Source organism: Silurus meridionalis, chromosome 20 (assembly GCF_014805685.1).
Source record: "Silurus meridionalis isolate SWU-2019-XX chromosome 20, ASM1480568v1, whole genome shotgun sequence".
NCBI lineage: Eukaryota > Metazoa > Chordata > Actinopteri > Siluriformes > Siluridae > Silurus > Silurus meridionalis.
Genome location: NC_060903.1, coordinates 1,894,148 through 1,911,477, shown reverse-complemented (window position 1 = coordinate 1,911,477; position 17,330 = coordinate 1,894,148). Strand labels below are relative to the sequence as shown.

The window sequence follows — 17,330 nt, the reverse complement described above, 5'->3', positions numbered from 1 at the left end:
TGATGGTTCTGTTTAATGGTTATAGCTCGAGATAAACAGTGAAACACTCTGTCTTACACGTTTTTATTTAAACGATCAACAAGATGTTGTGATCATGAAGCTCTGATACTGGAGACTCCTTCCGTATGGGGTTTAGAAATAATCCCTGACACACTTTTCTTTGGTTACTTGTGTATGTGAATTGAAATTTGTTGCCAGCGATTCCAAAATCCATTAAAATCTGGGTATTTATTTAAATCTTTATTTGCTGGTATAGAAAAAAAATCACAATCTGAAATTAATCTACATTGTGGTATGAGATGGTGATCAAGGTTGCAAAGGGGTGGGAAAAAAATATCCAGAAACCTACCATGGGAAATACATCTGGGGATTTTGGAAATTGTAATGGAATTTTATGGAATTTATATAGGAACTGATTAAAATATTTTGTTTGGCCATAAGCCGAAACGCACCCAAAATAATTCAACAGTCAAAAAAAATACAATTTTTGACTTCAATTGTTAGTATCATTTGGTGGCGCTATATCTTACACGAAGCATGAGGACGTTTTAAAAACGGATGTAATATTTATGTAATGTGCGTGAAACTCGCCACGTTTTCTGACGTTATTTTGCGTGCAGGATTCAAGAAACGATGTGTTATGCGATGGTGCAGGTAGGGGGCGTGGCCTCTGTGGTGTGATTGATGTTGTGTGGTGAAATTGTTTTAACCAAAATGATCCAATTTTTCTTTTCTTTCAGCTTCATTTCATTTATAGGCGAATCTGTAATTTAGTAAATTCCCACTTTATGCTTATTCATTCCTGTTAATTCCCAAGAAAGGTTTCCAGTCTTCAAAAAATTCCCACTCATTTGCAAATCCAATCCCTAAAATCTAAGTTTAATAGCACAAAAGAATGGTATATTTTTATCGTCACGTCTTTGGAAGTGACGACGATGGACAGGATTAGAAATGAGTTTATTAGAGGGACAGCGCATGTAGGATGTTTTGGTGACAAGGTGAGGGAGGTGAGATTGAGATGGTTTGGACATGTGCAGAGGAGGGACATGAATTATATTGGTAGAAGAATGCTGAGGATGGAGCCACCAGGTAGGAGGAAAAGAAGAAGTCCAAGGAGGAGGTTTATGGATGTGGTGAGGGAAGACATGCAGGTAGTTGGTGTAAAAGAGGCAGATGTAGAGGACAGGGGGGTGTGGAGACGGATGATCCGCTGTGGCGACCCCTAATGGGAGCAGCCAAAAGAAGAAGAAGAAGATGTTACCCATCTTTATTAGATTTACATTTCATTCAAAGAGAAAACAGGCCATATTTAAACATTTGCCAGAGCGACTTGGCATGATGGCATTTTTACACTGGATTACATGAGGGTTATGGGTCTAGCAGCCTGAAGCCCCCCAGCAGTGCATCTTGTTGGTGCTGGGATTTGAACTCCCTTCCAATCAGACGCTCAATATCTCAAACTATGAGCTACCACTTCTCTGTTAGAGCTGGGAATTAGAGCCTTCTTTATCTTCTATCATTGGGAGCTTTATGAGGAACTTTATTCTTGTGATGCTGGTTTTGTCCACTGCTTAATATTAATTTGCAAAAAAAAACTGCGTATACAAACTCTTATTAAACTGAATAGATGATGAGTAAACACTTTTGAAGCTTTTACATTAGCACTACTGCGTGTTAATCATCTCAGTGTAATGTATGGACATTAAATTGCTGAAAGTAACATTTGCTATTTACTTGATGTCCATTTTTATTGGCTCCAGACTTCACCTGCAGTTAAATACAGTATTTTATTACTACTGTAAATTTCAGCTTCTGCTTAATATTCCCTGGAACAGAGAATCAGCAACGTCAAATGAGTAACTGCACGGCGCTCCACTCAGACGCTTTCGGGACTAATGGTGTAACTGGTGCTGTTCTGAACACGTGCGTTACCACGTCTTAAGATTTCATCACGGACGGCGATTTAGAACAAAGAGCAAACATGAAACTCTGCAATCTGCCTCAGAGACGTTTGGCATGAAGTACGTTTGACATACGGCGACGCGGTATTCGAGGTGGTCGCACTTGCTTCAAGAGCGGAAGAACATCACTGGAGGACGACCAGAGATCAGGAAGACGAGATGAGCTCAACCCTCAAAAATATAGAGACCATTTGGCAACTTGATGCAGCTCAAAGGTCGCCGTTTTTGACACCGTTACCGAGATCCAGCACGAATCTCAGCAGATGCTTGACACGCTTGGAGAAAAGAAGACTTCCATGACACGTTTCAGAAGTGAACACTGGGGGCGCTGTATTGCTGTGCAAGGGGACTATTTTGAAGGTGATAGTGTGGAAGCGTCGATGAATAAAACACTTTCTTGTAAACAGAGCAGGTCTCAGCAGGTTTCAGGGTGAAAACTTCTGTCTCTCAGGTGATGTTCTCAAGTCCATCAAGTCTCAGGAATCTAAGTGATTAAAGGGACATAATTGGGCTTTAGGCACTGGATCAGTGCTGTACTATTGGGAGTGTTTTTACATCATTTATACCTTGTAGACGTTTGAGAAGGTTCATGTTTAATCAGAAGGTCCTCCAATGCATTGTGAATGTCTGGATATTTTCAGATTGGTATGAGGTGTTACTCTTTAGTAGGCTGCCAAACAAGATATAGCAAAGAGTCAGTATGTAAAGTGTGTGGGGTTGCATTTTATACAAAATGGCTCCACACCATTTAATCCAGGATGTTTGTTGAATTTGTAGTCAGGATGATCATTTAATCCCATCAACCCCATCGCTTTCGTACGTCTCAGAGGATGAGCATCTGCTGTCCCTGGTTTAAAGTCTTCCAAAGTGCCTCAAAATGCCTGACTTCTCTCTCGGGTGCTTTCTTTTCCTGCCCTTCTACAGGGACTGATGTTCAGTAATAAGGTTGCAGTCTTAGAGTTAGAACTTTGGGATTAGTGCTTATGCAGAGGAGATAGCAAAATCTGCACACTTAAAGGTCTTAAAGACCTTCTTGCTCGAGTAAGGGCGAGCTCAAACGCTTCACCATCTCTGTTTTTGGCTGAAGCTACCGGCTCGGATTATTATGGCCCAATTCTTTATCTTTTTCCTCCATCATCTATTTCCTAAATATAGGATTTAGTTTTTTTATATCTGTTATTTATTTTTTAAGTCCCAGTGTAAGGGAGTATCTATACAACTGACTGCAGTCTAGTAGGTCCGTGTCATGCTGTCTTTCCATCCATCATTGAAAAGCATCAATCACATGACCTTTTAGTTACTGCTAATCCCAGGCTAATCATCTTTTACCCAAACGAAGACTCTGCACCTGTGGTTAAAAGGATGTAAGTTCAGTTCCCAACGCTGGAGGGAGTTAAAGGGACACTGCAACAGTCCTACGCTGACCGAATCAAGATTTAGGTCGGTCCTGTGTAATTACATGATTCAGCAAATAGCGAACAGCTTTGAGGAATCACTTCAGCAGATAAAAGGTCCTTGACGAGAGAAAACCTCCACGTGTTAGCAAACACTTGCTGTGCATTTGATAGTCTTTATATTAACCAGTGAATCTGCGAAATCGATTCATGCGATGTTGCTGATTAAAGAGCGAATCACTGCCCTGCTGGATGGATGATTAAATAAATAGATAGATATATAACCTTTAAGCACTTCTAATAATATTTTATATTTTTATTTGTATTTCAATATTTATGACATTCACATGATCTTTATAAATACTATTTTAAATATTTATTACTATTCTCATATATCATTATACTGAATTTATCATATTTTGTTTTTACTCACCAAAAGTGCTATGGTTGGATGAATCGGTGAATGCGGTTATGTGTGCTTACAAGGATGCATTTATATATGGATAGATGGATAGATGGATGAGAGATGGATGGAAGGATGTAATAGATGGATTGACGGTTGAGTGTATAGTACCATAAATGGATGAATGGATGGATTGGTGGATGAATAGGTGGAACAATAGATGTATACAGCTACTGGATTATGTCTAGAGGAAATATCATTGGATGGATAAAAGGATGGATGGGTGTTTGGGTGAGTGAATGGATGAATTGGGGTGTTTCAGTATAAATAGTTGTGTGGATGGGTGGGTAAGTAGATGGATGGATTGAGGTCTGATGTATACATCGATAACTGAATAATTATACTGGGCTGTTAAATTTTGGGTCATTGAATGGATGGATGGATCAATGGATGATGAATGAATGGATGAACAAGAGAAATGGAAGTATAGATTCATTTCTGGTGAGTGGATGGATGGATTGTGCTGTTGAAATATGGTTAGATAGGTGGATCAATTTAGGAATGGAAAACTGGATGGTGAGTGGATGGCTAGATTTTGCTAATGATGTATGGTTACATGAATAGATAAATGGATGGATGGATGGATGGATGGATGGATGGATGGATGGATGGATGGACGGATGGATGGATGGATAGGTAGACAGATGAATAAGGATGGATGGATGAATGAAAGGGATGAAGGGATAGATAGGTGTGTGTTAAGTGCATGGCTAGATTGTGCTGCTGAAATATGGTTACATGAATAGATAGATGGATGGATGGATGGATGGATGGATGGATGGATGGATGGATAGATGGGTAAATGGATAGATGAATGGATGCATGGGTTGGTGGGTGGTGTGTGGGTAAAAAAAATAGATGAATCGATGGATAAATTCATGGGTGGGTGAATGGAAGCAAAAGCGTATAAACAAATAGCTGGATGGATGGATGGATGGATGGATGGACGGACGGACGGACGGACGGATGGACAGATGGATGTGTATGACACCGCTGTGTTTTTTAATAATACTAAAGTGGTTCTGCCAGATTGATTTTAAGAATAAATGGATGCAATGCTGCAGATTCGACTGATCTGCTCAGAGAATTCATCACCTCCATCATGTTCGAATGATGGACTGATAGATGGACAGAAGAAAGCAAGAAAGAATGTAGAAATGTTTCTATAAGCAGAATAAATGTATTCAGCGTTGATGGAGGAATGAAGATGCAATTCTGCTGAATCAGCTAATCAAATTACCTCCTATATCGTACACAGAAAGATGGATGGATGGAGGAATGACAGGATTATAAGCTCGATCCTTCCAGTCCTGGACACCAGTATGTTCTTTCGTTCTTTTTTTTTCATCGACCACGTCGGTTTGAAGAATGTGTGCATTTTGAAAGGATTTCTGTTGATACAGAGTCTCGTACATCAATCACAGATCAGAAAAATTTATGAGACACTGTACATCCCTATTAACCTCTTATTCTCTCCATCTTTCCTTATGCCTATCTACTTTTATTTACGGGTTTTTTTTCTCTCTCTGTGTCTCCCCCTTCTTTCTTTCCATCCGTCTCCCTCATCCAAATCTTGATCACGTATGGTTGCGTAAGGGAGAGTGAGGAGCGTCGCACAGCCGCTTGTCTGTCTGGGAGGAAAAGAGAGAGAGAGAGAGAGAGAGAGAGAGAGAGGATAGGAAGACAGAATAAAAGAGAGATAGATAGAGAGAGAGAGAGAGAGAGAGAGAGAGAGAGAGAGCGCAGGCTCAGTAAAAGCTCTCACATCTCCACTGTTACTGTGCAGGAGAACACAGTTACACCATCTCTGTCCACACTTGCTTGTGGGGAGAAGAAGACAGACAGAGAGAGAGAAAGAAAGAAAGAGATCTTCAGAAATATTTTCACCCTGAGGATATTGTTTCATATCCATCATTTATAAAGTGGAACCTCCAAGAAAACCTTTCTGAAGCACTCTTCATCTGATCCTGAGCTTTTGGATGTAGAAACACGTTTTCTTGGGAGGTGATTTTTTTTTTTTTGGAGCTGTCCACCTGGATCACCTGCACCTGGCGCGTGCCTTCTTCTTCTCCTTCATCTGTTTTTAACTGTTTTTGTTTGTTTTTTGTTTGGTTGGATTTTTTTTGACATTCAGAAAATCATTTGCAAATGTTTGACTGGAAAACTGCACATGCACATTGCACGTGACCGGAGCATGCACGTGAAGCCGTTTACAAAAATGACATCTCGTTAAAATCGACTGCAAGAACGATTTTTTTTTTTTCGTGCACCGGTATCGTGATTGCGATTGCGTTGTAAAAGAGCGAGAAAAGGTGCGTGACAGAGACAAAGACAGAGAGAGATAGAAAGAGAGAGAGAGTGAGAGAAAGAGAGAGAGAGAGAGAGAATGGCCGCGATCGCGAGCTCCTTGATCCGCCAGAAGCGCCAGGCGCGCGAGTCAAACAGCGACCGCGTCTCGGCGTCCAAGAGGCGCGCGAGCCCCAGCAAAGACCCGCGCTCCCTATGCGAGCGCCATTTCCTCGGCGTCTTCGGTAAAGTGCGCTGCTGCAGCGGCAAGAAAAGACCCGTGCGCCGGCGCCCAGGTCTGTCCTCGGTGTTACTTCGGTGATTTTTAATTTCTAATGCAAAAAAAAAATTAAAAATTAAATAAAAAAGAGAAATCATCCACCTGTTTAGACCTCACGTGTTGCGTATTGTAATCCTTGCACGTGCAAAAAAAAAAACAACAAAAAAATAATTAAAATTACAATACAATTTCTTGCGTTGATGCAAAAATGCACATATGACACGGTTATGAAAATTCATTGATGCAGTGATGCATAGATTTCTGCTTAAAGTCTTATTGATGCTCTGATATCAAATGATCATTCAGTTGTTCTAATAATGCATATTCAATTATTGCAATCGGATGCCAATGATTGAAAAAAAAAAAGTATGAATGCAATATTATCTAAAAAAAAAAAAAAATGCAATATGTCATGTCATTATGTCTTGATGTCATAGATCCTTAGTGCTGGATCTTTTGAGGCAGCTGTGCATGCATCGCCTGCCCCTGTTCGTGCTCTTTCTAATTGCCCTGATGCAAAGCCACCACATAAAGTTTTGCAGTTTTAAATAGTGCAACAATGCTATTTAAAAGAAAAAGAAAAAAAAACCCAGCCAGGCAGCGTGGCACCGCAGTGCACCAAGGCTCTCTATAGATTAAACGTTTTTAATGGTAAATGTTTATCATAAGGAGAAAAAAGTAAGAAAGAGAGAGAGAGAGAGAGAGAGAGAGAGAGGGCCTTACTGCAGTGTGGGGAGGGATTCTGTGATCAGTTGCATCGTTGACCATGGTCTCGCTGCCCACCAAGCCACGCCATCATCCTTTTTTTCCCATTGCACAGGGGAAAAAAAGAGAGAGAGAAAAAAATAAATGGCACAATGCATGTAAAGGTGGGGCGGAGGGAAAAGGATGAAAGAAAGGTCCATCTTTTCTTCACCTCCCTCAAATAGCAATTGCATCCAGCTTATTATGTATCCCAAGCTGTGCAGAGAAGGAGAGAGCAGGCATAACTACCTCCATCTACACCAAAACTCGACACATTACAGGTTGCATTTTTAGAAGAAGAAAAAAAGAGAAAAAAAAACAGCTGTTGCTGGAGAATCTGTTTGTAAAAAAATGCAATGTTGTTTTTCCTTCTCCCTATAAGATGCGCCCTCGAAACCTCCACAGGTGTCCCGTAAGGGCATCAGGCTAGGTCAGTACCTCAGCCTCCATCAGTGTGCTTTGTCTTTCTAGTCACCACTCCGTCACCATTTTCATGCCATTTTTTTATTTTGTGCACTGGGGAGGGAGGGAGGGAGGGAGGGGTCTAGCGCCTGTATTCTAACAGTAGCCACCTCTTGTCTGGTCGAATGATCCCCCCACCCACTCTCGTCCCTGTCCTGTTCCTGTTTGCCTGTCAGTTTCTTGTTCTTTCGTCTGTCTGCTCACCTCGTCTACGTCTCCTAAGGGAAGGTCTCCCCCTCCCACTTATTAAGAGAAATTCGACTGTTCTACCGTTTCCTCCATCTTTTCTTTTTCTGTCTTGTTTTTACTTTTTTGTCTCCATTTGCTCTGCATTTTGTGAAGAGTATCGCCGCGAGGGCTTCCCAGCGGGGGACTGTGCCGTGGGCTGATGTCGTCATGTCGTTCTGGCGACTTGAGCAGTGGAGGTGTTCGTTCGCCATCTCATAATCATGACACCATCTGTCACCATGTTGTACCTGAATATAAGTGTCTGTTTATGCAACGGGACAAAATATGACACATTCAACACGATGTACACACACTGAAACATTGTCAAATTGAGGACGGATCATTCACACACACACACACACACACACCAACATGCAAAAACACTCACACAGACACCATAAAGACTGTCACTTTGTCCTCAGGTTAGGGTCATTTCCTCCGAGGTGCCTTTTATTTATGGAATTGGGGTTTCGTTGTCACTCCTGATCGGCTCATTGAAGTAATTGATAGCCCTTTCCCCGTGTCAGAAACGTCTCCGTCTCCACTAGATGGATGGAGGCAGTGATGAATGGCTGAGATGAGCTGTTTTTTTTATTTCCTCCTCGAATTTCTACGATCTTGACCAGGCTATTGAACATCTCCGCATGCCTGCCAAGTCGCTCCCACTGTACCTTTCACTCCCTAAAAACCCACAACCGCACCACACCTCCCAGTCTCCATCAGGAAACACCAGTCGTGGCAGTTCTCCTAGTATCCTTAATAAAAGACCTGATAAAGAAATACCCAAAGAATTTCAACCATAAAAAAAAGCCCTCACACTTCAAACTCTAGCTTTTTTACACAAACCTCACAGCTTTAACGCTGCAATGCGATCAGGAGTGGAGGCTGATGTTAAAACGTGGCTTTCTTGTTGCGGTGCATCTATTTTATTTTGTCTCTCCAGAGCCGCAGCTGAAAGGGATTGTGACCCGGTTGTTCAGCCAGCAGGGCTTCTACCTGCAAATGCAGCCGGATGGAACCATAGATGGCAGCAAGGACGAGAACAGCGACTACAGTAAGTTCAAACTTTCACATGGAGCAGTAAAAATGGCTAAATTATCCTGGACAATGATTTTTTTATATACGTAAATTAACATACACTATATGGACACATTGGAATAACATTGGAATGTGCATAAGATTGATTTTTAAACATCCCGATCCACATTTAGTTCCCGTTTGCAGCTATAATTCCTTAAAAAATAAAAAAATATAAAGGATAAAAGTATAAACTATGAAGTATAAAATTTAAGTATATAAAAACATGTGCTATAATATAAAATATATATACAAAATAGGACAAAGAGGTGGGTTTGGAAAGATTTGACGGGATTTGACAGAAGTACAGATTTATATTGTATAAAGTGTCACTGAGGTTCTAATGTTAAAGTGTCAGTTGTGAAACAAGCAGGTTGAAAAGGAAGCAAATATGGCTGGAGATTTCAGGTGTCCCAATACTTTAAAAACATATTAAGGTTTATTATTATATCTACTAGTGGATACTGCAAAAAAATTTTTTAATAAATAAATAAATAAATAAATAAATAAATAAATAAATTTATATAAGAATTTGGCTTGAATAACTGATGTCGCAACCAGAAGTCAATTGTGTTGCAGTAAATTCTGGTTTGAACAGTTCTAGTTTTATAGTTTAAATACATTGTGGATTCTTTAGAAGATCATAGCTTTTTGTTTGAGTTTGTGATTAAAAAGCAGGTAAGTTGTACCGAGATACAGATGAGTACGAATGCAGTGAAGAGCAAAACAACAGGATTCATTTGACTTTATTCTCCAGTGCCTGCGCCTTTTATTCTAAAACATGAGTCATCCTTTTTCTCGTGACTTCCACCCCTGACCTAAGTGCTAACCTCACAGAGGGTGATACAGATTTGGACAAAAAAGACGTGGACCATTTGTTTCTAGAACCATTCTCTTGGGAAATACCATATGGCAGATGAAGAAAGTAAAAGAAGGGGTCTTTGGGGACGCCATTTTCAAGAAGAAAGTCTGTTATTTGTTAGATTTGGCTCTATTGAAGAACAACCTATTCATCATCATTTCACCACTGAGAGAATTTGCGTTCCCTCAGGGACATAGCGAAGGACTGGTGAGACTTCAGCTGCGTCTCTGATGTTATTTCGAATCATCGTGCTTTAAATTGGAAAAAGTTAACAGAAAATAAAGAGGTCTGTCAAACCTCGTATTCCAGAGACACACAAAGTTTAGACGAGGCGCAAACGGTGCAGACGGGGAAAATCAAAGAAATAAACAGAACAAGCAATAGGAAAAAGCCTGGGTACGTCAGCAGTGCAGTACTCTGAACGTTACCGGACAGGTACGACTGAGTCTGCATTCCATATGAATTCTTTACAGATGGTGAGCAATGATTGCGTACAGGTGTGTGATTAGTGGTAACAGGTGGGGACAATTACTGTAGTCATCAGTAAAATGTAACCGTGAGTCTGGAAAAACATTTAATTCATTGTCTGCTGTTTTGGTTCTTCTGACGAGGTCTTTTATAGAATCACAAAAAAAAAAAAAAACAATCTCTGATTAGTTTTTTAGGAGAGTTTTTTCAAGTCAAATCAAGTCAAGTCAAGTCGTCAAGTCAAGTCAAGTTTATTTCTATAGCGCTTTTCGCAACAGAAATCAACAGTGAAGGTGAATGGTGTGTGTTTATCCCTGATGAGCAAGCATGTGGCAAGGAAAAACTCCCTTAGATGTTATGAGGAAGAAACCTTGAGAGGAACCAGACTCAAAAGGGGAACCCATCCTACGTCCTTTCAGGCTACGTCTAGACTAATCCAGATCAATTGAAAGCAACATTTTCTCCGTCTAAAAACTATCCACGTCCACACTTTCGTTTTCAATCATTTCCCAAAAAGTTGCTTATCCAAAACGAAACGTCAGAAAACGCTCACGTCCCTGTCCTGCACGTGAGCAAAACCCCATTTCCACCCGGCGTTTATTTACTTTCCGGCTCTTTGAAAAGTCAAAGCGACGTCGAGGAAAGGCAGCGAGCTTTTTAAAAGGACAGACAGGAATGCGGCGTTGTCGCTGCGAGTAACACAGGAGTATAAAGTAGCACAAGCGAGCAAGAATATAGACTGGGAGACGTGTCAAGACAAATACGTCGGAATAATATCGTTTCGAAGAAAAGTACGCTTCTGACGACGTTGCTCAGTAAGAACGAGCTCACGGGACTCAAAATTACTGTACAATGTCGTGTACCATCTTGCTGGCCTAAAAAGCTAAAAATGCACCATTGTTTTTGAAAGCCTCCGTTTTCACAGTCCACACTGTGGAAACAGCATTTTTATACTGAACCACGTTGGAGAGCGTTAAAAAACGACGTTTCCGTTGACTAAAAACGACGTATCAGTGTGAACAGAGGGCCAAAACGGAGAGAAAAATATGCGTTTTTTAAAGAAAACATATTACTCTGGACATGGCCTTATTTACTGCATAGTAACGCAGTCATGTGACCAATTCAGCCAAGATGGTGGACGATGATTGTACAGCAGTTTTGTTGTACAGTTTGTATCTACTCCAGGTTGCTTTTCTTCAAAAGAGACGGAATGTTTCCTCGCAGTTGTTGTTCAGCGGTGGAACCAGAGGACAGTTGCGTTTCGGATCAAACATATTCTATATTCTTGCATGTTTTATATTTTATACTACTTTATACTCCTGTGTTACTCGCTGCAAGATTTCCCACTTCCTGTCGGTCCAGTTAAAAAAACGTAACTTTCCTCGAAATTGATGCGACGTTTTAAAGAGCCCCAACGCAAATAAATGGCGGGCGGAAATGATGCATATTGAAGCATCTTACGTTTAGTTTTTTTAGACGTTTCGGTGTGGATGAGCAACTTTTGGAACCGAAGCAACCGAAAACTATTTTTTTTACGTTTTCTAGACAATTACGCCGTTTTCAAATTTATCCGTATCAGTGTTAAAGCAGCCTCAGCAATAAAAAAAAATAAACACAAACGCAATAAAACATTAAAACTATAAGAGAAATTGCATAAAAACAATGTTTAATGTTGGGAATGTTATATATTTAAAAAATTATTAATCGAATACATTTGTTGAAAAATTGGATCGAAAGTTTGTTCAAACAAAGACCAAGGATGAAAAATTGGAGCGTCAAGTGAAGATCTATGAAGCTTGTTCTGCAGGAGGAGGATGGTGGTGGAATATCTTTTAGATCTCCTGAACCGTAAACCTTCAGCTGTCAGACAGTTGCAGAGCTCGGAGAGAAAATTAAATAATTCATCCTGTAAAATATAACAAAAAATGTCCCAAACCATTTGTACTATAAATAATTCACAATTCCAGAAACTTCTCTTTAGAGCACGAGAGACTGAAACAGCGAGAGACGAATATAGAAGCTCTTTGGTGTTCGTGCCATGGCAAGCAACGGTGTCGATCGTCGAAACTGATAAGAAGAATTATGGATTACTTCCACCTTGAAATAATTGACCTCTTGAACCTTTGATTGTGATGATGAGAAAAGTAATGAATTTCCAGATGGCCTTTCTGTCACAGCAGTCAACAGCTCGGGAGCAGCAATGCGTCCTGCATACTATATGTACCCTTCCTGGCGTCGCTAGCAATCTAAATGAAAATCAGTTCTTGAAACCAGATCATTGTTTTGATGACACCTGAAAACCAAGATGTTTAATGCAGGGTTGAAATGTCTGAGGACTTGGGCTTTCCCTTTTTATCTACTACAGCATGAAATTCAGGATCCGGACACACTGATTGGCTAATTTGCATTGCTCGTTAGCATGGGATGAGACCTTGGCTGGTACGTTTATAAAAAACAAATCGAGCGAAACAATGTATCTAATTAGTGCTATTTAATAACTCTGGTTAAGAAACCACGTTCAGGAACAACCAACAATTGCGTTGATTTATATCAACTGGTCCATGATGACACCTACATTAGGTAACTATGGCTTTTTAGCAGGGCTTGAGGTAATAATTGTTTCAAATGACTATTTAATAAAAAACTAATCAGAAAATCTGGGATTAGGATTAATACACACTATTATGGACAAAGGTTTGTGGACACCTGAATGGTTGTTGTTATAACTCTTCGGCCATCTTCTGAGGAATTGCTGTGTCCTTATAGAACAATAAAATAGAGGCTGGATGAAAAATGCTTTACTTTATATGCAACGACAATCAAACTGGGAAGATGTTTTAGATGTTTCCAGGTGATTTGTGTAAGAGTTATTCAGCCACAAGGGTGTTAGTAAAGTCAGGTACTGATGTAGGTGACTCGAGGAGGTCTGGTGTGCAGTCAGCGTTCACATCCGTCTACAATAGATTTAGAAGGATTGGAGCTCTATAGCAGGGGATCTTTCACACACTTCCAAACCATGTAAAGCAGATCTTCATGAAGCTGGCTTTGTGCACAGTGGCATTGTCATGCTGGAACAGATTTGGGTCTCCTTTAAGTGGAGGGCAAATTTCAAGATCCAAAGACGTCCGATACAATTGTGTGCCTTCAGCTTTGCGATAACAGTTTGGGAAAGAACCACATATGTCTCGGAAATTCCTCAATACTTTCGTCCATATAGTGTATATTAGCCAATCATGGATGGCCGTGTGTGTGTTTATTGAATGGAATGTTCTACCCTGCCCTGGCTGTGGTGTGATTCTTGATTGCTAGCATGCTAGTTAGCGGTTAGGTCACTCAAATATAGACGATGTAGTAGTATACAGGTGTATGTTACATCACAATGGAAGGACAAAACTCAGGGAATACAGTGATCTACAGAGGATTTTTCTAATTGCCAGCCAACATCATGATTGACAGGCAAGTAGAGACACTATCTAACTCAGACTGTTTGCATGTTGGTGGTCCACATCAATCTGTTTTCCTCAGACCCCTAGGATTCCACTATACCCCAGCAGATATTGAATTCGTATTTCACTGAATTTGCTTCGCCAAAAAAATGACAAAACACACACAAATTGTACTTACCACGGTTCATGTCTTGTTTCAGAAGGCAGGAAATGTAATAAAGAATGAACCGTGGCTGTTAGTAAATGCTCCACAATCTGCCTTTGATGCCAGCTATTCAGCGACCTTGACTGCTTTGTTAATGGAGCTGTAGAGGTTTGCGGTCATTAATCATGACTAATATAAGTTTCTCATGGTCCCCAGCCAAAGTCGGCTTTGCTGATCATGAGTCTGGACAGCATGGATAAGACACAGCTGGGTGGCAGGGTTTGAGGACGGACCGTCTCTTTGAAGAGTCTCGGCAGCTGCCACTAGCTCTTTGTTTTTGTTTTTTTTGTGTTTTTACTTCAGAGCAGACATACGCACAGATCTGTCAGAAAAGATTACTCTTATACCTTCCTGAAGTGAGACGCTTCTGTCTTAGGTGCGACAGATCCTGGGCTTTGTGAGGTGTATAAAGATACGTATGACCAGGATGGGATCGTCAAAGTATTCTTTCTAAAGCTGAACTGAGCTAAACACAAAAACAGCATCACACTGCGGTTTTATTACTGAAATGTGTCCTAACTTAATCTGACAGCTGTAGATTGTGTTTCTTAGTACTAATGAGAAAAACCTGAGAAGTCAGAGAGGTAATTTTTCATTCATACGTAATGCTTTCCGCATACTCACTGCTCTCAGAACTTTCCAGAAGCCCTCCTGCATAGATTTTTACCTGCTGATGCCCTTGTCACAGCACTGAGTGCCTTTCCATCATGAGTGCAGCTTCTTTTTTTTTCTTTTACAAAATCACCTTGGGTAAGAAGAGAACTTTCAAGAGATATAAAAAGCCTTTTCAGAGTCCAGGTCATCAATGATACATAGTGAACAAGTGTAGTAGTGACCAGAAGGTTGTGAGTATACATCCCATATCCCATTCGAAATTAATATTTAAGAATTAATATAGAGCTTGAGGAAGAGTCTGTGTTTCACTGACTTCCTGAATGGCCACATGGGTTTTCTATGGGTTTTCCAGTTTCCTCCTTCTCTTTAAAACATGCTTCCAATCTTATTTCTAGCCATAAAAATTGCATTAATCTTATTTTAAGAATAAAATACGATGGAAGAGAAGATTGTGTACAATTATTATGATTGTATTAAGATTATTTATCTTTTTTTCCTTTAGTTTAAAGTTAGTTATTTTACCTGCAAATTGAGCTTAATTACCATCAGAGACGCCATGTGAGGCCTGTATCTTTTAAGACTTTATTTTAGCTGTGATAAAATGCTCAATTATCAAACTTAGGACTTGTTCATTAGTATTATTTATTCTAAATAATTGTTTAATATCAACAAGTTTATGTGTGATATGTACAGATGACAGTGACAGTTTGTACAATGAAATGCTTAAGTGAGGCTACAGACAAACTACAGCAAACTACAGCAAATATTAAACATTAAACAAAAAAGTGTATGATAGACACAAAAATATTTGATCGTAGTTAATCACGTGATTGTCACGAGCTAAATCGTGATTAACTGCAACTAAATCGCACGTTTGTATTTGTTTTAAATGTACCCTAAATGAATACTTTTTAAGTTTTTAATACTCTAATCAACATGGGCATGGACTAATATTGATGTTTATTATTAATGAAACCAAACTCAACATTGAGCATGAAGACAAAATATACTTGTAAATGATTTAAAGTAATTAAGGTGTTTTAGATTATGTGAATAATCAGGGCACCAAACGGAACTTTTGCTGTGTTTCCACACGGACGGTTTTAATTGCCGGATGTGTGCATCATGGTGGATTTTTGGTGCTCGATTTTTGTGAGACTTGCGCATCAGAAAAACAAGTGTTTTGTGATTAAAAGTTTTTTTTATATCTAAATAAAGAAAGGACGTCGCAAATAAACGTGTGTAGCATTGAAGGTTTTAATTTCACCTCTTTTTTATATATATATATATATATATATATATATATATATATATATTTCAAAATAGTCAAACAAAAATGCACGCTGCACAAATCACGCGTTAATGTGAATTGTATTGTAAAGCCCTAATATGTAAATATTTATTGTATATAAGTATAGAAGATACATGGAAGATATAGGTATAAAAGTACTATGTTTTATTTTCAGAAGCCGAGCAAAAATACACAATAAAACCTAATAAGATCACCTAATAAACAAATGATCAGAATCTACAGTATAAAGCTTTTAACTAAGTTGTTCTGTAATTAAATTTAGTTTCTTATGTGAAAAATGTTTCAAGTGTTTAGTTCTGATAAAATACATTTAATATTGTTTAATGTTGCAATAAGTTGAAGTATTTTGAGAAGTAATGATTTGTTTTTGCATCGTAACTACTGTGTGTTTCAGGACATTTGAATAAATAATTGTTGACAATACGCATGTATGCGTGAGCTTGATTTTAATAGTAATATTGTTTTTAGTTTAAATTCTTTATCTCGTTTTTAAGACACAATATAAAATAAGGATTCTTCAATTTTGAGAGATTCTCTTGTTTAGTAGCTTTGGTTTTAAGGTTATTCACACAAATTAAGTAAAGTAAAAAAACAACAACAAAAAAAAAACAACAAGCTAGTTTTAAGTTAATTTTAACAAAAAAATGATTCTTATTTTAATGCTTTTTGTTTTTTATAAAGCCAAGATATTTTTAATTTCAAGAATCTCTTTTCTTACCGTGTAATTATCTTAATGCACTGGCAGATCATTCGACTTGTTTCCAGTCTGGATCTTCTTAAATCATGCACGGATTTCTTATATTTAGACAATAATAATTTTTTGTACAGAATGGACTCTTGTCCTACAGGTTACATGCTGCTTTGTGCACATTTTCCTGAAATAGACTCCAAATCATATCATTAAATGACTGAATGAATGAAACAGTGGATGTTTTTTTTTCACCAAATTGTTGCTAAGAAACTGAATAAGTAATTTCAAGATAGTTTCAAGGTTCAAGTAAGACTTGAGGCAGTTTAACACTAAAAACTTTCGTTTTTAAAGACTCCATTTGAAGAGAATAATTACAAATCCGATCGTTTCGCCCCGAAGACAAAAGGTAGGAAATCTAAGCATTTCCTTCACCCTAATCTTTTTTCTTATTATAAATGTTCATGAAATTCGCTTAATATGAGAGGAGAAGAAAGTCCATGACTGAATCTCCATTCAGGGAATCTACATGACAGCGATGATTTCCATGACTCCGTTTTAGTCAAATCTTCTTTGCGATTTATTGACGTGTTTAGAGGATATAATATCCTGTTGAGGCCAATTTATGTCCTGGTCTAACAGAAATAGATTGCGATCTGATGAGATTGTATCACCTCCAGGGGACAAGTGCAGGTTGGCACTTGTTCAGGGTGACTTATCTAATCCAGCAATAACTTATAACAGCTTCCCAACTTTCCTCTCTCTCTCTCTCTCTCTCTCTCTCTCTCTCTCTCTCTCTCTCTCTCCCTCTCCATACACATATATGTATATATATTTGG

At 38.9% G+C, this 17,330-nt stretch overlaps 1 protein-coding gene across 1 annotated transcript in view; it reads left to right on the top strand.

Annotated features, from left to right (window-relative positions):
* The first annotated feature begins 5,553 nt into the window (after window positions 1-5,553).
* Window positions 5,554-17,330, top strand: part of fgf12a (fibroblast growth factor 12a) — a 29,657-nt gene continuing 17,880 nt past the window's right edge. Inside the window, 3 exon segments of the mRNA XM_046877016.1 lie at window positions 5,554-6,400; window positions 7,511-7,558; window positions 8,762-8,872. Of these exon segments, the coding sequence (XP_046732972.1) occupies window positions 6,205-6,400; window positions 7,511-7,558; window positions 8,762-8,872 (355 nt within the window). The 5' untranslated portion in view covers window positions 5,554-6,204.